The sequence below is a fragment of the Poeciliopsis prolifica genome, unplaced genomic scaffold (assembly GCF_027474105.1).
Source record: "Poeciliopsis prolifica strain line A6 unplaced genomic scaffold, Auburn_PproV2 SCAFFOLD001, whole genome shotgun sequence".
NCBI classification, from domain to species: Eukaryota; Metazoa; Chordata; class Actinopteri; order Cyprinodontiformes; family Poeciliidae; genus Poeciliopsis; species Poeciliopsis prolifica.
The window spans coordinates 3,933,308-3,953,205 of record NW_026562376.1 but is presented as its reverse complement, the minus strand read 5'-3'; the positions used below and the strand labels follow the sequence as shown (position 1 = coordinate 3,953,205).

The following is a 19,898-nucleotide window of genomic DNA, read 5'->3' as shown; positions in this document are numbered from 1 at the left end:
TTTGAACCGACTTGTTTCTGAAATGTTCCAGAAAAATAAACTTGACCTTCTGCCTGACTTGACTTTGTCTCTGGAGGAAACAGAGGCACAGAAATGGATCCTAACTGTCTCTGTCCTATTAGCATTGGCAGATATTTGCTAAATGTTTGATGATTTCTGTGCCTAAATAAACGTTCTGCCTGTATAAAAGGAAACGAACCTTTTTTAAGACGCCTTGGTTGACTTGAAACCACAGCCTCTGGAGAATCAGCTCATCCAGTCCTTCCACCTTTAATTTCTGAGAACAGGGGACAGTTGGCATATTAAAACATTAAAACAATACATTTCCACTAATATTTCATTTAGAAATCTCAAAATTAGAGGCATGAAACCGGACCCCCAGCACAACAATCATTTGTGAGACTTAGCGTTGGCGCAAAGTCCAGACATTTGAACAGGGCAGTAAATTTGTAGAACTGAATGTCCTGCATGCGGTCTGATACAAGCAAACTGAACTCTGTGGTGAAACTATAAAAATCTTGATTCATACCATTTTGCTGATATTCGACAGCTTAAAGATTTCCTCGTGATGAACTCGGATGGCGTAGTTGATGGGAAAGTTGTGCTTCTGTAACAGAGAAACGGAGATAGATGCATAAAAACTAACCACAAGTTCAGGTAAAATCCTTTAAAGTCCCTTCAAAATGTCTGTCATTAAATCAAAAGGAGAAAAGTTTCAGAAACTTAAATGTTTAGCAAACTCTGGTGCTGCTTGACTAATAGTTATGTTTTGTTTAGTTTCTAGTTCAAATGTCTTATTACACTTGAATTAATACAAAACTCACAAGTAACTTTTTGGTAAGATACAGAAGCTTATTTAAAGTCAGTAATTCTTGGATATTGGTCAGAATTATTAGTTTTACTGGCAGATTATTTCACTAGTAGGAAAATGTCTTTTTATCACTAAAAAATCTACAAGTGGAAATATTAATTTTAGTCACTTCAAACAACATCCTCTTTTTGCTGAAAAGTCACTTTAAAGTTTGTTGTATTTTAATTTTACAAAGCACTAGAAACCAGAGTTAGTTACATTTACTCAATTACATTCACTTGAGTAACTTTTTGGGAAACATTTACTTTTAGTAGTACTTTAAAGACGCTGTACTTTTTACTTTTACTTCAGTAATTTTATTATGAAGTATTTCTACTCTTATTTGAGTAAATGATTCACCAGACACAGACACACACCTGGAGCTTTTGTTAAAGTTTCATAAGTTTTTTATTGAAAGAAACTGATGTGGAAAATTTTTCTTTTGCCTGATTTTGTTATTTTTTGTTACTTACATGAATTATTGCTATTTTGGCTCTTAAAACCCCCAAATTTCCACTTCACTTTATACTTTGGTCCATCTGATTATGTAATTCTTAAATAATCTATAATTTGATCAGCTTTTCAGTACTTGAGTTGACTTTTTACCAAATACTTTTTACTTTTACTTCAGTAAAACATGTTGAAGTAGTGCTACTCTTACTTGAGTACAATTTGTGGATACTTTACCCATCTCTCCTAAAAATCAGACAAAAATACTTAGGATTTTGTGTTTTTGCTGTGAACCTGTTTGTGTTTGTTTTAATGTTTTAAACAGTTTTTATTGCTACTTTAAACTACTTGAATCTTTCCTCACATGCTGTAAAGTTGGAGGGTTTTGAACTGTTTTCCAAAACCATTTTAGAGGAAACCGTTAACAGATAAAGGATTTCATTCGCGCTCGTTGCTTCAGGATCGGTTCCGGTCCGATTTTCCGTCGCCTCGTCTTACCATGTACCGTCGCCTGTGGCTCAGGCTGTCGTTGAGCGTCTTGAGGGGCGTGCACATGCTGGCGGGCGTGGAAGCCATCAGAACAGGAGCCATTAGAAAAAGGCCTACGAGAGACAGATGGAAGACAAGGTTGGATGTCTGACATGTGCAGCTCAAGCCTCCAACATCCTGACTTAACAGCTGGAGTTTAAGCTACAGCTAAGATTTAATCTAGAAATGTGCAATGTGCTGTTATGTTTCCGGTACATCTCACCTTGAGATGATCCAGTTAGTACAAATGATTAATAATTTGATCAGTTATTCAGAACGAGTAGATTTTTTACACTAACCCACCCTAACCCTAACCTTAACCCTAACCCTATCCCTAACCCTAAACCTAAAACAGACAAAAGCTTTTTTTAAATCTTAAATGCAACATTAATATATTTTTGTACAGTTTTGAACTAATTACTACTGCTTTTTTTGTCTGTAACCTGCAGTTAGCAATTAATAAAATTATTAAGTTAGTTGATGATTATTTCAGTAATTAATTCGATTAATAATTTTAGCCCTAAATCTGTCGTATGCTTTTCTTCACTCGAGATTATATGGAAATAATTTACAAAAACAAAAAATATTGTGTGCCAACATTTCCCAAACAGGGTGCACTTAAACTTTATTAAAACACAACCCTGTATGAAAAAAAGAGGAGAGAAAAAAAATCACCCACATTTTAACAGCAGTCATGCCCCAATAAACAGATTTCTGACTGGAACAAACAGATAATGATCTTTATTATGCAGCGACAGAAATATGAATTCTCCCACCAGTTAAATATGCACAGCGCTCCTGTTGTTCCCACGGTTAAACCCTCTGAGATAACATGAGGACAGCTTTTAAAAGCAAAGCTTGTAGGGTTGATCTGAAAATTATCAATCAAAAGTGTGAAAAATTCAGACTCTACTTTCACAAATTACAGGCCGAGGACCAAATGTTTTCAAATCAGACAATCTGGACTTGTTTGAATATTTTCTAATGCCAAACAAATACATTTTGAAAAACACATTTTATATTTGCTAAAAATAGAAATATGTTTCTTATAGTGTTTGCCAGACTCTTATAGTTACTGTAATGCTCTGCAGTGTCTCGGTGTTTGTGGCTGCTTTCGTTTGAAGTCAAACCCAAATGCATGAAACTGATGGTTATGGAAATCTGGAGCATCTTTAACGATAAAAAACACAAGAAAAAACAAGGAGAATGCAACAATGAGCAACAAAAAACAGAGTCCATACAGAGGCGGGGAGGAAAATAGAATGGGAACCGGGTGAGCTAATCTCCCCGCTGTTGTCAACTCAGCAACTTCTTTGTTATATTCAGCAACATTTCAGACCAATAAATAATTAAATAAATAAAAAAATCGACAAAAATCTGAATTGGCAGGTCAGGCTTTTTGAAGATTAGTAAAGGGCTAGAAAACTAACCACAATACTTTCTTTCTTCTTCTTCAAATTGTTTTCAACAACTGCTGTCTGTTGCAGATAAGATGCTGCCTGATCATAGGCACTCCTCGTAACCCCTCTCCAAAAAACCCCAACTCTGATGACGACGTCTGCCCTCTGTGTCGCTTTGAATATAAGCGTCTTTACGGTTCCCCTCCCAAATCCATTAGCAAAGCACACAGCGATATATTTTCTGTCTCCAGCTCGGTAATGGCGACTGCTGGACTTACAGGAAGCTCATTTCTCCTCTTTGGTTGGAAACATTTCAGTCAAGATAATCACCACATTCTCCATCATCAGCAACGTGATAAAACATCCAGATAACGAGCAGCATACAGAAAACACACCAGCTCTCTTTGGGTTAATGTGAGGGATGAGGCGAGAGGAGTAATTGTGGAGTTATTATTTCAGAGAAGCAAATGGTAAAGTATTGGAGGGAGTTATTGTGTGCTGAAGAAAAGGTATGCAACTTATCAGCACTGATCCTGGGATTTGTGTGGTTATCTCTGAAACAGATGCTTGAGCCGGTGTTGCAGTCAAGTCCACCTAACCCGAGACCGAGACAAGACCAAGACCAGCTTACATCAGAGTTATCAGGTAAGAATAGCACTACTTCAACATGTAAGTACTTTTTCTCAAGTAAAAGTAAAACGTGTCTGTCCAAGAAATTACAAGTAAGAAAAAAATAAAGTTTTGGTGAAGAGTCTGATCAATGACTGATCAAATGATCAGTCATTTAAGATTTAAACATTACAAAACAAGATGGACCAAAATATAAAGTTAAGACGAGATTCTGGTATTCTACAGACAAAAGTGACAATAACTCATATAAGTAAGAAAAAAACATAAACTCAGGCAAAAATATTTTTTTTCCAATAAAAAACTTTAAATATAAAACTTTAAGAAAAACTGCAGGTGTGTGTCTGGTGGGTTTTTGGTTGAAACATGTTTATTTTTCATTCAGTGGGTAGAAAATCTAGAAATTTTACTCAAGTTACTCAAAACCGTTACTCAAGTAAATGTAACTTGTTACTCTCCAACTCTGCTTCCTATAAGCCACAGTAATAAAATAAACACTAAAAACTTAGAATTTCACATTTTGTTCTGAATAACAGCTGAATTACATTCCTGGCTTTATAAGCTGTGAGAAAACAAAATCGCTGTCTCAGCAACTGCAGGTCAGACATAATGGGAGGAAAAAAACCCCGGAGATGAAGTCTCTTTTCCTCACACTGAACTTGTAAATTGGAAACGGTTGGAGGACTATTTATCTGCTAAACTGTATCCGTAGAAGATGGGTTCCAGATGGCGCGCTGCGTTATTAAGCTAATCTGTGGGAAGCTCGCCACCGGCGACTGTGTCAGAAACTCGGAAACTGTCACTCAAATGTAACCTCGAGGGTCTCTTTTCCTATTAACACTTCGGCTCTGCGTCAGGCGGCTCTGATTAGAACCACTGCAGGACCAACGGGTCACTTAGATAAAACCCCAGATATCAATCTGTGCTAATAGCTGGTGTTGCTCAGGATGAAAACAACATGGCGACGCCAACGAGAGCCAAAGTTTGCTCGTTTATCAGAGCGATGATGATGCTAAGCGTGTGTGTCCCAAAGACTGCAGGCTGTCTCACTTTAAAACTCAGTTCAACGGAGATTAAACTGAATGGACTCTAATTACCTACTTCACTTTCATTTTCTCATTCTTCGTAAGCCAGCATCCACTAAAAACAAATAAATAAAAACACAAACGTTCAGCCCTAACTGATATTCACTAAATGCTGTTTGCTGGAAAGACTTAAGAGTAAGATTTATTCTTGTAACAATTTGCAGAGGGAAATTTAAATGCCATGAATTCAATTACATCTAATAAATTATATTAAGAATAAAGTTAAAGACACTGCAAAACCAAAATATCAGCAAGTATTTTTACTCTGGCGACTGGTGCAAATGTCTTGGCAGGTTGAAATAACACAAAACAACTTCCAAGTCAAAAATATACACAAGCTTATTTTTTCTCTATTGTTCCTTGATTAAAAAATTCTAGTTCCACCAGCTGATCATTTCATGTTGAATAAATGTCTACTCCAAGTGAAATACTGGGGGCATTTTGTGCACCTTTAGCTGTGCGTTTACACCTGTTGCCACAGCGAAAGCATTGTAAATCAGTGTTCATTGATCTATGCAGTAGAGAAAATTCTTTGATCAATGTGAGAAGAAACGTTTAGAAACCAGTCAGTCTGCAGGGAAAAGTCCAGTTCATGAACCTTTCAGCCAGAAACATCCCACAGCAGGTGCCAAGGTGTTTATGTAGCACACACTCCTGCAGTCAGAAAGTTGAAGGTTTCACAGCAGGCAGACTCACAAAGGGTTAAAGGGGGAACGTAAACGATCCAAGAGGTTCCACTAACTTATCCAACGCTTGCCAAAAGCTGACATGCAAATGCAGCAGCAGATTCCTGAGCTTTAAATGAAGGAATGTTTCCCCGTGAAGATACCAAAGCTGCTGCTCAGTCCAACCTGCTGCAGGGAGAGCGTCGCATCCGCTCTGGAAACGCGTGAACCAGCGACGCTCAGCTGCGACGCTCAGCAGGGAACCTGCAGGCGGCAACGGCTCAATCCAGGAAGTTTAAGGTGGAAGAGCCGCAGAGAAACTTTGTGTTCATTTCTGAAAAGGTTCAAGGTGGAAAAAACAAAGCTGGACGACGACAGAGAGGCAGCAGGCGAGTCTTGATTTGCTCTCAGAGAATTTGACTTTAAGGGAAAAACATCTCCAACAGTTTTGTAGCGGCAGACTCAATATGTTCTTCTCTTCCAGATAAATCAGTTTATTAAAGCATCTGACGTTTTTATTTAAGCCAGATTATCTTAATCTGATCAACTAAGAACACATCTGTGTTTAAGCCTGGACCTCTTGGTTTTAATGCCTCTCTCTTTCTTCGTCAAATTGTTTTTCTTTTTATCCTCTTTTAGTTCATATTTTATTCATTTTACAAATGTTTTTCACTTCTTCTTGTGTTTACATTTTTTTGAATATTTAATTTTTTATTGTTTATTTTTAAATGTCATACTTAATGTATTCATTTTTATGCATAAATATTTTCCTAATATTTTGTCTCATGTATTCATTTCATGTCTGGTTGTAAAACTCTTTTTCAATGTATATTTTTAATTTATTTTGTTTTGTAATTTAATAAAATTTTTATTTTCCTAATTTTTATTTTATATTTTCATAGCCTTTATTTTTAATGTAATTCATCCTTCCTATTTTATTTTCACCCTTTTTTCTACTGATATTTTCAATTTCTGTTAAAATGCAATATTTCTCAAACATTATTATACATTTACTTATTGTTTCAACTTCTTATTTGTGATTAGCATTTAGTTTAATATTATTCTTTGACTGGTTAAATATTTTTGGTGTGCATTCTTTTTATTATTTAGTTTTTCTCAAACCTATTTGTTTGTTGATCTAAATTTACATTTTTTTGCATTTATTTAAAACTTTGTCACTATTTATAATTTTCCATGTTGATAATATCATTATTGATCATCATTGTTGAATAATCTTTACCTCCACACTGCAGGGTCAGAGGTTAAACCACCGTTGCTGCTAACATCGTAACGTTGTGGTTCCTCTGGGTCGGATTCCTGCAACTGAAGCATCTCAGATATTTTTCAGGAGTTCATAAAATGCTCTCAACCTGTAATGAAATCGGCTTGTGCATATATAGTATCTTTAACCATCTGAAAACCTTTTACCATCTGAAAACCTTTTAATACACGGAGAACAAAAACATCTCAAAAGGTGAAGCAAACATAATCCAGGGCAGGAATGTTGGATCGTCACAGCTGCGTGTCTGGAAGTGCATGGATTCTGGGTAATCCAGACCTCCCAAACCGTCGCTCATGGTTACATTTCCACTCACTTTGCAGCCGGTTTGATCAGTTCTTCTTGGATACAGTTGATTATTTTGCATCAGACTGAGTTCATGCAGAAAGCCGTGTTTCTGCAGGTTGACACATGTTTGTGAGCCAGAGCTGGGATCGTTTGCGCGGAGAAACATGTTATTTTCATTCATTCATGTCGTCACCACTGCAGGGAGAACACTTAATCTTTTGCTTTGGATCAAACCTCACAAACAGCCTGCAGTTCAAGCAAGTTGACTTTTTTTACTAAGTGGGAGATGCATGAGAAACCGAACGCAGCAACGAACAGATGCCTTTTTTTAATGGTCTCCACCTGTGACGTTCTGACACTTGATGGTCTGACCGCCTGACTCACAGTAACTTCCCCACATCTGTCAACAATCAGAGCAAAACAGAAACACTTAGAGGGAAGACAAACACGACCCATCCATCCATCCATCCATCCATCCATCCATCCATCCATCCATCCATCCATCCGTCCATCCATCCATCCATCCGTCCACCCATCCATCAATCCACACATCTATCCATCCATCCATCCACCAATCCACACATCCATCCATCCATCCATCCATCCATCCATCCATCCATCCATCCACCAATCCACACATCCATCCATCCATCCATCCATCCATCCATCCATCCATCCATCCATCCACCAATCCACACATCCATCCATCCATCCATCACCAATCCACACATCCATCCATCCATCCACCAATCCACACATCCATCCATCCATCCATCCATCCATCCATCCATCCATCCATCCATCCATCCATCCATCATCCATCCATCCATCCATCCATCCATCCATCCATCCATCCATCCATCCATCCATCCAGGATGTTTTCACACCTGATAATCCACTAGACTGGGTTTGATTTGGGACCAAAATTGCACCATTTGTTACATTTTCAGCAGCTATGGTTCACTTTCTCACTGCACTGTCAAATAAAACTTGTTCCCCTCCTTGCCTGTGGGGGTGCTACACCAAGAAAAAAACGACAAAAGCCTCTGGAAAAGACAGTGAGGGCAACTCTACAAAATATAGACAAAAATAGACATCAGATTTTAGCGGTTGTAGGACTTCCCCTGTGTCTTTGGTAAAAAGGCAAAAGAGTAGTCCACTTCCTGCTTTTGGAGCGGTTTCTGGTCCACTTGGCGTTCACATTTGCATTCGAACTTCAACTGAACCGAGACTGAGGTTTGCAGATGGACCAGAGTTTGTCTTTTGGTCTGATTACATGTTCACACCTTCCCAAACCGAACCGGGTTCTCTGGAGAGCTGGATTAAAGTGGACTAGTGTGAATCTGAGCTGGTGTGAATCTGAACCAAGTCAAGTCATAACCAAACGTGACCAACCTTATTTTGATTCCCATAAAGGTTTTATCTGCATCTTTTACTTTGCTACTTTATTGCACCTCTTACATGCTGATCATCTCTTTGTTTCTTTAAAACCAGGTTTTCCTTCAAATTCAGTTTGGTTTCAGAGAGATCCAAAGACGAAAACTGAGGTAAGGAGTTCTGGTTCTTCTGCTAAATGGTTTTCTGCTGCCGAAGACATTGTGTCTGGAGACTTTTTCACATTCCTTCCTCAACATTAAAGGTATTTCTTTGAACTCAAAATTCTAGGACACGAAACTCTTTAAACTTCAGAGAAACCAGAAAACTTTAAATAAATGTTAAATAATGTTTTGTATGTTCAAAAAACATATTTAATCCTCTTAATCTATCGTTCATTCCAGTGAATTAAAAATGAATCATTATTTTGACGAAAGTTGAGATTCTCCTCTCTTCCCTGAATGCGTGATGAACCCAGAGTTGGTTATATAACAATCCTTTGATGGATTATAGTCCAGAATAAATAGGCACCTTTAAACTGTAAATTTAGCACATATGCTGAGCTAAAGACAGACACACTGAAGAAACTCCTCAGAGAAACAACCAACTCTAAATCGTTCTGTCTCTGTAAAGAAAAACATTCCCAGCTCTGTTTGTCCTTAAAGACGATCAAATTGTGTTTCTCTGTCAACCAGTTCTGTTTGTTGGTTGCATTGTCTTCAATCAGCCCCTCATGAGATCCTGCAAACCTGAGTTTAAAATATGAGGAAATTTTTTAGGGAACTATATCGGCCAGAAAACAAAGAAAAAATAACAAATTTGCTGAATGTTGTCAGAATGAACGGTCACGAGTCGAACTGAAAAACACCTGCAGCAGATTACCACGACTGAAACACGAGAATGCTTCCAGATCGGCGTAATTTGTCCGGATGTGGAGATGAAACTTTTATTTTCATGGAAACCTCATGCAGCACAAACAGGTAGCAGGTTACGTCGCGAAAACATGAGAGGACAACACGAGTAACCTGAAAAAACAATCACCACGCGGTCAAAGGTCAACCAAACGACTGGAAAACCAGCAGCTGCTGCGGCTTCATCGCAGGAGACTCGATAATCTGGGGAAATAAAATGGCTCCCCGATGCCGCAGCAATTCAGACAGTCAAACCAATCAGAGACGCCGTGAAGGAAACCCGTCACTAACCCTTCACTAAACTCTTTACATATTTCTAATCCAAACAGGAAAGTAAAACAAAACAGGAGAAAACACGATGCGACATATTAAAATCCCAACATGTACACTGTAAAAAAACAAAAACATTTCTAAATTATGGTGAAATACTGGCAGAATTTTACAGTGTATAATATGGCAAATACAACATTTTACCGTGTTTAGATAGTTTTTTTCTTTTTACAGTGCGGTAGTTGGGGAAAGAACACTTTTATTTTAGAAATGAAATAAAATCATGACAGAGAAGCATGTTCAGAAGAGACTCTGTCATTGTTGTGTCGTCATTTTATCAAACTGACTGGACAAACCGTCCTCCAGCAGTCAGGAAGTTATAGGAAGTAAGAAGAGAAAAAAGAAGCAGAAAATACAAGAAAAAAAGTATGTGAGACAATCTGAAAAATACAGAAATTGAATGGATCTTGATCTTCATATAACATGAAATTTTAAACCGTTTACTGAATGATCGTTTTCCATAATGACCTCGTTAAGTTCAGGGTGTCCTGTTCCTCCTGTTTAAGGAGCCGTTTGAGACCTAATTTCTTTTTCCACTTCTTCCAAGTCCATCACTTTCAATGTTCTCAGGCAATGATGTCCATTTCATAAATAACTTGATGCTTTTGCATTTTTTTATTCTGGCATTCTTGTGCTTCGGAAACGTTTTGGTTTCTTTATCGCTCCAACATAAAGATGTGAACGTTGCGGTTTGTGAAATGATTCATTCAGCAGGATATTTTGAACATATTTTGAATGTTTTTGTTCTTCTGTTTTGGTTTCTACTGCTTCGAAAACCTGCCAGTTTTCAGCAGAGTTGGGAAATATCTCCATATTTTTACACAGTTATATTTACTCAGGTAACTTTTTTAAAACTGTACTTTTGAGTGTTTTTCCTCAGCTGTATTTTTTACTTTTGCTTTCGTAATTTCATTATGAAGTATTTCTACTCTCACTTGTGTAAAATTTAAAGATTTTCTACCCATGGAATGAAAACGAACCATGTTTTAATCGAAAATTTACCAGAGACACACCTGCAGATTTTGATAAAGTTTCAAATGTTTTTATTATTATTATTATTATTATTATTATTATTATTATTATTATTATTATTATTATTATTATTATTATTATTTAATAGAACGAGTAACATAAAAAAGTTTTAAAAGTTTTTACTGAAAGAAACTGATTTGAAAACATTTTATTCTGCCTGATTTTGTTATTTTTTGAATTTTTGTGAATTATTGTCATTTTTGTCCTTAAAATACCATCTGATTCATTTGATTTAGTCATGGGGTTGCACACTGGCGCAGGTCCTGGGTTCAATTCCCTGCCGGCGGTCTTTCTGCTTGGAGTTTGCATGTTCTCCCTGTGCATGGTAGGTTCTCTCCGGGTACTCCGGCTTCCTCCCACAGTCCAAAAACATCAATGTGCGTGTGTGTGTGTGTTGCTTTTACTTGACCATACTTTTTGCACACTCTGCACCCTCTGGTTTTTAGCAATGATCTAATGTTTTTCAATGTCTCTAAAATCACCTTGTTTTTTTTAATCTAAAATATATGAGAATTTTATTAATAAAAGCTTTTAGCTGTCCGTCTTCTGAACAACTTTATCAAAGTAAGTTCCCGCCTTTTCATATTGACCTGACAGCAAATATTTAAAAACGATTCTAAAACGAGCGGAAACTTTACTCCCCGCTGAGCAGTTTTGTATCCCACCAGCACGCTACACAGAAAGGAAAGACTTTCCCCCTTCCAGGTCAAAGGAAAATACTGTGAAACATGAATCTGAGGCCAGTCCACCTCACTGGAGTTCAGACAGGACCGCAACAGCGCCGTTAATCATTCTCCACTTCAAAGAAAAGATGGTACAGATGATGTCCAGTAAATCAGTTTCTCTTTATTAGTACAAAACATCTGCAGAGATCTATGGCACAGGCCTGAATCACGGAGCAGGAAAGAAAAACATACGTTAAAGTCAACAGCATAAAGAGAAGCGAAGTCAGAAATGAAGGAGAGAATTCATCTGTCTGAGGGCAACATCTGCCGCGCACAGAAAGGTTCATCAAGCGTCTCAGCAGAACCAGAGATGCAGACACTTCACCAGAGGTAAAGAGTCTCTGACACATGAAGTGCAGCTTTTATTCACAACATTATGCTACAAATACAAGAAGAAAGCAGCGGATTGTGCTGCTGCTCATTGATTAAAGCTGCACTCTGGAACTTTCATAAATATGCTTTCTACATGTTTATTAAAACTGTCACTATTATGTGACAGTACAAAGTGAGACTGATAGTCTGAGAAAAAGTCTGTGTGGTCCTACTGCCATCTGCAGACCGCTCCCAGTCAGAAACAACCAATCAGAGCCAGGAGGACAGACTTATGATGCGTTCACACCGAAAACGATTTGAGCTTCAGGAGTGTCTATGTGGACGTGCGTCACGGCGTGATAGAAGCGTTTCGAGTTGGAAAATCTGAACTTTCGCCGTTCAGCGTGGAGCGTCAACCAATCAGAGTCCTGTGTCCTGAACACAAAGTGTTCAGGAAAGACATATGAGCCTCCATTATGATTGCAGAAGCTACACGATGTTTTGGTGCCACGTTTCAACCGTAATTGTGCAAAAAACCGGCAACACAAGGCAACGGCGACTTTGACCCATTTGATTCACGTCCACACAGACTTTAAAAGTAAACCACATCGGTGTTTGAAGTGAATGCACATAAATGTCAACAGTCACAGTAATTGCAGCATCGTTGCTCTACAAGGCAGAGTCTGAAATTAAGTTGTTTTTGTTGCATTTTCTCTTCATCCCTCCTTCAGAGGAAGAAAAGTAAATGTTGTCTTTAATTAGGCTCAAATTGAAAGTCAAATGTTCCCACCTTCCACAGGGAGTTTGGCTTTTATTTACTAGCAACATAAAAACGGGGCGGTAAACTCCCACTCATCTAAAGCAAAACCTCCTGATCAGCATATTTGAGTTGTTTAAGATTGAAGAGCAAATTTACTTTACAGACGTACAAATAATGAGCTTTGATTTATTGTTGCGTTACCAGAGTTACAATCCGATGGTGTGAGTTCACACACTGCAAAAATCTTACCAAGTATTTTTGTTCTACTTTCTAGCGCAAATATCTTTTTAGACTTGAAAAAGTAAAAACTGACTTACAAGTAAGTTTGAACTGAGTGAGAATCTTGGCGGATGTGATGTTTGTGCAGTTGCATTTTTAATTTTTAGCAAAAACTTTCTCCTACATGTTTCACATTCCCTCAAACTAATTTCCCTCAGTCGGCTCAAATGTACAGCAGTAGCCTGATGAATACATTGCAAAGTATCGTGTTTAAAAAGTGCTTGATATTCAGTTGTTGGGAAACCAACAAATTAAAAAAAAAAAAATGTTTCCATGTTCGAGTTTGACTGAGTCATCTGTCTGTTAGCAGGTCATTGATGGACTTAGCAGCAGAAATCAGAGAGTGAGGCCAACATTCAAACTGCCTCAGAAAACATGAATTTCAAGCCATTTTGCTCATTTAGCCATTAAAACCCTCTGGTTGTATTTGTTCAGCATTCAGTCGGGGTCAGAAGTTCATCAGGGAGATTTGGGTTGTTAAATTGGGTCACAGTGAGTTATCTGGGTTTCTGTTTTTCCAGGGTGGAGGGATTTTAAAACCTATATCAATGACCGAACAAAAAAAACAAAGAAAAAGAAAAAAAAACAGAACAGATTTGAATTTATTATGGATTTTCTCTCATAAACACGAGGTATGAATTAGGCAACACATGCAGACAGTTCACTCAGCAGCAGATATTTACACTCATGAGCTACATTGGTGGTCCCCACAATGATCACAAAATAAATCAAAATCAAAAAGTGATAACAAATTAAAAATTATAAAGAAAAGCAAACTGGTTGTTTCACATAACCACTGAAAAAAAAAGTAATAAAACTTTTAAAAGTGACCCATTATGCAAAATTGACACTTTGCACATCTTTGTATTTCTCAACTCAAGCACTTAACACAAATATAACTTAATGCCTTTTGGTTTGAAAAACTTTTCCAAATGTAACACATAGCAACCCAAACAGAGTTCCAGCATGTTTGGTCAGCTGGTTTTACTGCAGTAGCTGCTGCAAAAGACGAGTGTTTTCTTGTTGACTTGCCATCCAGAAACCACTTGCTACATTCTTGTTGCTTGTGCAGGAGGCTTCACTTCTGCTTTTCGAAGCTGTACGTAAATATAATTGCGCAGCTGTTTGCGACTATTTTCACGGTTGAGTCTGGGGCCGTGGCCAGCTGCAACGTATTTGGTTTTAAAGACAAAATAGTCAGAATAGAACTGACTAAAATCTCATTAGCAATTGCATGATTTTGTGCAAGAAATGTCACGAACATAGTCCATGGAGTGACCTGAACTATTCAGGGTCACCTTAATGGAGTCCCACAACTATGAGAAATGCATTCAAAAGATTTTCCAATTCCATCAATCCATCGATCAGCAGCAGCAAACCATTCAACTTAAAAGTTCAGATTTAAACAGGGTTTTTTTCTGTGGTTTTATTAGAAATATTGTGTAACCTCCTCCAGGCTGCTAAGAACTTCTGTCTTCTGTCTCATATAAACAGTGACCTGGAGCCAAAAGCCTTAAATCCAAAGTGTTTTGCAACGAAGCTTGTCCTCAGATGATGTCTTCATCTGTCTTGTTAACACTTCCCGACGATAATAACATGGCTGCAGAGCAGCTGGATCCCATTGCAGCACCCGTCAAGAGGAGGACGGTTTGAAAAAAGGCCTGCGGGACGCCACTGCGATAACAAACCGAAACAGACAAACGCATTCACAATCACGCTCACATGACAAGCAGATTGCAGACTTCCTGGCCTGCGAGTCACTGAGACGTGACACATTTGTGAATGCGAAGAGACGATCTGAGCGCCGAGATCAAACCAGACCAGAGAGGGGCTGGCAGATGAAGGAGCGTCACAGAGGACTGGATCTGGCTCATGTGCAGGAACACCCGACACACCTGTCTTCAAGCATCATCATTGACTTCATGCGACAAGAAACGTTTCATCGAAGTAAAAAAGATGTAAAATTTAAAAGGACTGCTGAAAATTTCATCTAAACAAACACAAGAGATCTGGATTTGATTTGGTGAACAAATAAAATGAAAGTAGAAGGAGAAACTCTGAAGGCGCCAGAGAGGCTACTGCCCGAATATCCAACAATGAGGAGACATTGGAGACAAAGTAGACCAGTAGTTTTCAATCCTCGGCCTCAGGACCTGCTGTCCTTCATGCTTTAAATGATTCCCTGCTCCAGAACATCTGAATCAGCAAACCAGGAAGGCTGCATTCACACCAGCTCTGTTTGGTCCACTTTAATCAAGATCTGAATTGTCTAGAAAGTCCGCTTCGTTTGGAAAGGCGTGAATTGAACTCTAGTCCAGCTCAAACCTTGGTCTCTTTTCAGCTGAAGTGAGTTCTGGTGTGGTTCGATGCACATGTGAACGCCAAGCAGGCCAGACTGCTCCAAAAGCAGGAAGCGGACTACAGCGCAGGGCATTCTGGGTAAACGCAACCAAAACAAACACGACAGCCTGGAGAAATGGCTTTTGAGAAAAGACAAATAGAAATCCTCCAACTGCTAAAATCTGATGCCACTCCGTTTTTGTTTCACTCTGTAGTTACGTTTCCATTTGCTACAGAATTACACAAACTGGAATTATGCGAACAAATTTCCTGAATGGAAACACAGCAATTTCAAAAAATCTTGACCTTTTGATTAACTTACTGCATGAAGAAGCTTTTTCACATGATTTTAATTTAATTTCCTTTTAATGGAAACACTATAACAGCAAAATTGTGTGTTTTTTTCCAACACTAGTGGAATATCGAAAATGTTTGTTTTTTTGTTGCACATTTGCAACAGCTGCTGTCTTCTTCAGAAGTTTCCTTGTTGTTTCCCTTGGTGGTCTTATTGGTGCAGCGCCCCCACAGGTCAGGAGGGAAACAGGTTTTTCAGATGGTTTGGTTCATTTGAATCACCACAGTGTGAAAACCAACCACAGCTGAAAATTCAACAAATGTTGCAATTTTGATCCCCAGTCGAACAGAGTCTACCAGGCTGCCGGTGTGAAAACACCCTGAGTTATAAAATAAATTAAAAAAAGACAACAAATCAAACAATCAAACAACCACGGCACAATATTTTGAAAACATTTATTTTCCAAGTTACTGTTAAATGCTGAACTTGACCAGGAGTGGAGCTTCAGAGGAGGAACACACAGCTGACCCTCCGTTCTGCAGCTCAGCCAAACAGCAGCTGCTCTGTCCAGTTTATTTTTTACCCTCCTCACACCATTTTTACGATTAGTGTTTTTTAATTTGATCATTTTGAACCCCTGTTGCTGCAGGAAATGCATCAATAATCTGGTTAAAAGAGATGTCTGAATGCTTCAGGATAGAAAAATTAAATCTGGATGACTGAATCTGGTCTGCTTCGAACACTGGACCTTTATGCTTTCAGAAATACATTCCTCTTAATGAAGTTTTACTGCTAATTCAGTTAAAGAGGAGGTTAATTAACAATAATTGGAGACAAGAAAAAGTTAATGTTTTCCTGAGACCAGGGATCTCCGCTTTAACACTGACAGTCAACTTTAAAAAATGTCAAAATGAGGTTGCCTACCTCTTGTTTGACGTCTTGCTACAGAATAATTTGTAACTATTATGCTTCCTTAAACAGGTTAAGATAGGTTTACATATTCATTACAATTTTTTTTGCACGTAATCATTCTTTCAGTTCAGTTCACGCCTCCTAACTCAATGATTACACTTGCACTTGAAACTGGATGCAAAAAGAGGCACAATTATTATAACCGTGCATCTTTGAAAAGCAGAAGTGGAGCCTCCTGCACAACCAACAAGAATGTAGCAAGTTGGTAAGTCGACAACAAAAACACTTGTCTTTTCCAGCAGCCATTATACAGTGGTAAAACCAGCTGACCAAGCGTGCTGGAGTTCTGCTTGGGTTGCTAGGTAACAGGCAGATCTCTGCTGGAGTTGTGAATGAGTGGGAAGTTATTGAAACACCAAAAAACATTAGCTTATTTCCAAAAGAAATAAATAGAAGTACAAAAACATACAAAAGTTAATTTTTTCATAATAAAATTTAACACTGATTTTCAAATCAGTGTAAGATTTGCTTAAGTTGTAAAAAAAAAAAAAAAAAAAAAAAAATTCCAGTAGAAGTGGAACAAATGAGCCTGAATCTCATTTAAAACCAATCAGTTTGATGGATTTGTTTTTTTTTTTCGCATTTCCAAAAACTCTTGAGTCATCCCGCTGCGTTACCATGACACAGCATTCCTCAGCGGAGGAATTTCAGGGTCATGCTGATCTTAAATCTCAATTGGCGGGACGGGACCTGCTTGAAACCTTCCTGAAGTGACGCATGGCTTCACTTCAGGAAGGCTTCAGCCTGGTTTGAATCCCCCAAATAAGTAAATAGAGAGACGGTCGGTTGAGTTTTCCCAACGGGACTTTGACCAGGAAGGTTTGAAGACAAAGGGACGGCTGTATCTGGATCCCAGAGAGCCAGACTGACTTTGTTAAGTCAATGAAAGGGTCACACACAGCTGGAAAACAGCAGCACATTTAGCAACCTGACACATAAAATTTATCGGTTCTCCTCCGACTCCTCTGTGATCTGATTAAATGTTTACATGTCAACTCAGGTTCAAAAGACGTAAAAAATTCATGATTCGGTCAACATGTTGGCAAATTAAACAGTTGGTTTAAGTCCCAGCTGGAACATTTCAAAACTTATTTAGTTGCTTCTGCGACATTTTACTGTAGTTTTGTTTCCGGGTGGAGATGAATGGAGGTAAACGTTCAGGTCAGATGCAGGGATTAAAGTTGTTTCACGAAGCACTGACCTTTGACCCCATCCCCCTGCTGCCTGATCTACGACTCGTTAACTTTAACCAAAACAGAAATTTTGAATCTATACGGCATTTAAACCTCAAATTTATATGTATTGTTTGTGATTTCTACTTGAAAATACCAAAACAAAATCAACTCGCCTGTTGCTCCTGAACCAAAGTAAATGGATTAATGAGCAGCGAATATCTGAAATGTATTGATGATTGTGACCACAAAATGTAATGTCTGTTACTAGTTTTTCAATTGTCATTAGGAATCAAAGGCAGCTTTAAACAGGTGGAGTTCTTAGCCTTCATTTAAAGCATGTGCCAAACTCGAGGCCCGGGGGCTAAATCTGGCCCGCCGTAGCTTTCTGAGTGGCCCTCCAAATTACATCAATAAGTTCGTCCATTTTTTCACAAGTCTGCAAATTTCACACAAAACCAACAAACCTCCAAACTTTTTCTGATTTTATTGCAGATTTTTCCCAAAGTTGTTGAAAAACATTGAGTTTAACTGACCTTCCCTGATGTCAAGTTGTACGGTGAGTAATAAAAAGTCACATTTATCATCATACATTAGCACAAATAAAAATTTCTTACAAGTATTTCTAAATTAGCACCACAAACTCTGTGATTTTGATTTGAAAAACAATCACAGCTGGTTATTGACGCTTTAACAGTTTAATGAGTTTTAAATTAATGTACCGGCCCTTTAAGAACATTGAGATTTTTCAATTAGCCCAAAATGAAAAGGAGTTTGATGAGCCTGATTTAAAGGAACTCAGTGTTTCTTACGTTGTGCTGTTTTCTAGAGGTTTGTTCCAGAAAGCTGCGTCTCCAAGGTTCTGGTTTGGGTTTTTGGTTCAGAACTCTGTCGGATTTTCAAAATTGGAGTTTTTGTTTCAAGTTTCTGTCTGACCTTCGTGCTGCGTTCTTCATGCTGTTTCTTCTCTAATGAACCTCTAAGTCCTTCACAGAACAGCTGGATTTATACTGATGTCAAATTACAAACTGCTGGCCTCCATTTACTAATCACAAGACAGCAATTGGTGGCGCTGGATCTTATTTCACGGTGGTGTGGCTCTGATTAAGGGGCTGAATAGTGATGCTCACCACAGAAATGCAGATGGCTGTTGAGTTGATTTACTCTTCCAACGCCTGCCATTTTTCAGCCATGCTACACTGGAGAGCAGCTTGTAAAACCAGGGATTTAAAACATGGCCGACGGTGAAGCTCTGCTCACCTTTGGGCAGTCGGGTTAATGTGGAGCATTATCTGATCTGTTTGCTAATCATCTCAAACAAAACCCCTCAGGCCTTTAAGCTGCATTTGTGCTGAGATTAAATTACCCACAGATGGACTAGATTTACTAATTAGGTGATTTCTGAGAACAATTGGTCGCACTGCAACACTTTTCTTATTAGATAATACGTAACGGAGCTAAATGTAAATCCAAAGCGTGTTTCATTTTTTTTAAATTTTGACAACCATAAATATATATTTTTCTTTCTCTTCACCATTATGCGCTACTTTGTGTTGGGTTAATGCATGAAACTAGTGTTGGCCAAATGAAGCGATGAAGCTTCCCAGCCCGTTGCTTTTTAATTTGTTTCTCACTAGTGACACCTGATGTTCAAACTGTGGCACTCAAACTGTTCTCATGTTTAGTAACAGGAGAGTCAATTAAACACCAAGAACAGACATGTCATCTTGAAAGGCAATAAAAATAGAAAAGAGCCAACAGGCTGAATATCTGTATGGTATGCTAACGTTACATGACAAACAACGAACTGAGAACGTGCCTGGTATGTTAACATAACGTATTAAGAGTTATTCAGATAACTGTAGCATAAATAACGTGCTAACAAGTTTACCAAACCATCCGTGTTTCTAAATCACTAAACGCAATGAAATCTTCTTCCTCAGTGTCGCTTGTAAACAACTCTGCTAACTCCGAAGGCAGAATAACACAGGCCTAGAGCGCCCTCTTGCGGTTTAGTGTGAACATAACAGGTGATATGATATAATGATGTTTTAATTTCCAAACATAAGTCTCTCTGGAGTATAAGCCACACCCCCGGGTAAACTATGAAAAAAACTGTGACCTATAGTCTGGAAAATATGGTACATTTAAAAAAATGTTACTCAAGTAAATGTAAATTGTTACCCAACTCTGCCAATGTCAGCTGCAGGCCTGATTAAAATGT

The 19,898-nt window shown here is 38.2% G+C and overlaps 1 protein-coding gene across 1 annotated transcript in view; it reads right to left on the bottom strand.

The window, feature by feature from the left end:
- il34 (interleukin 34) overlaps nt 1-19,898 on the bottom strand; it is a 54,384-nt gene that overhangs the window by 15,208 nt on the left and 19,278 nt on the right. Inside the window, exons 3-5 of the mRNA XM_055039600.1 lie at nt 1,799-1,902; nt 530-607; nt 200-277 (exon numbers count right to left, since the gene is read on the bottom strand). Coding sequence (XP_054895575.1) covers nt 200-277; nt 530-607; nt 1,799-1,902 — 260 coding nt within the window. The remainder of the gene's footprint in view (nt 1-199; nt 278-529; nt 608-1,798; nt 1,903-19,898) is intronic.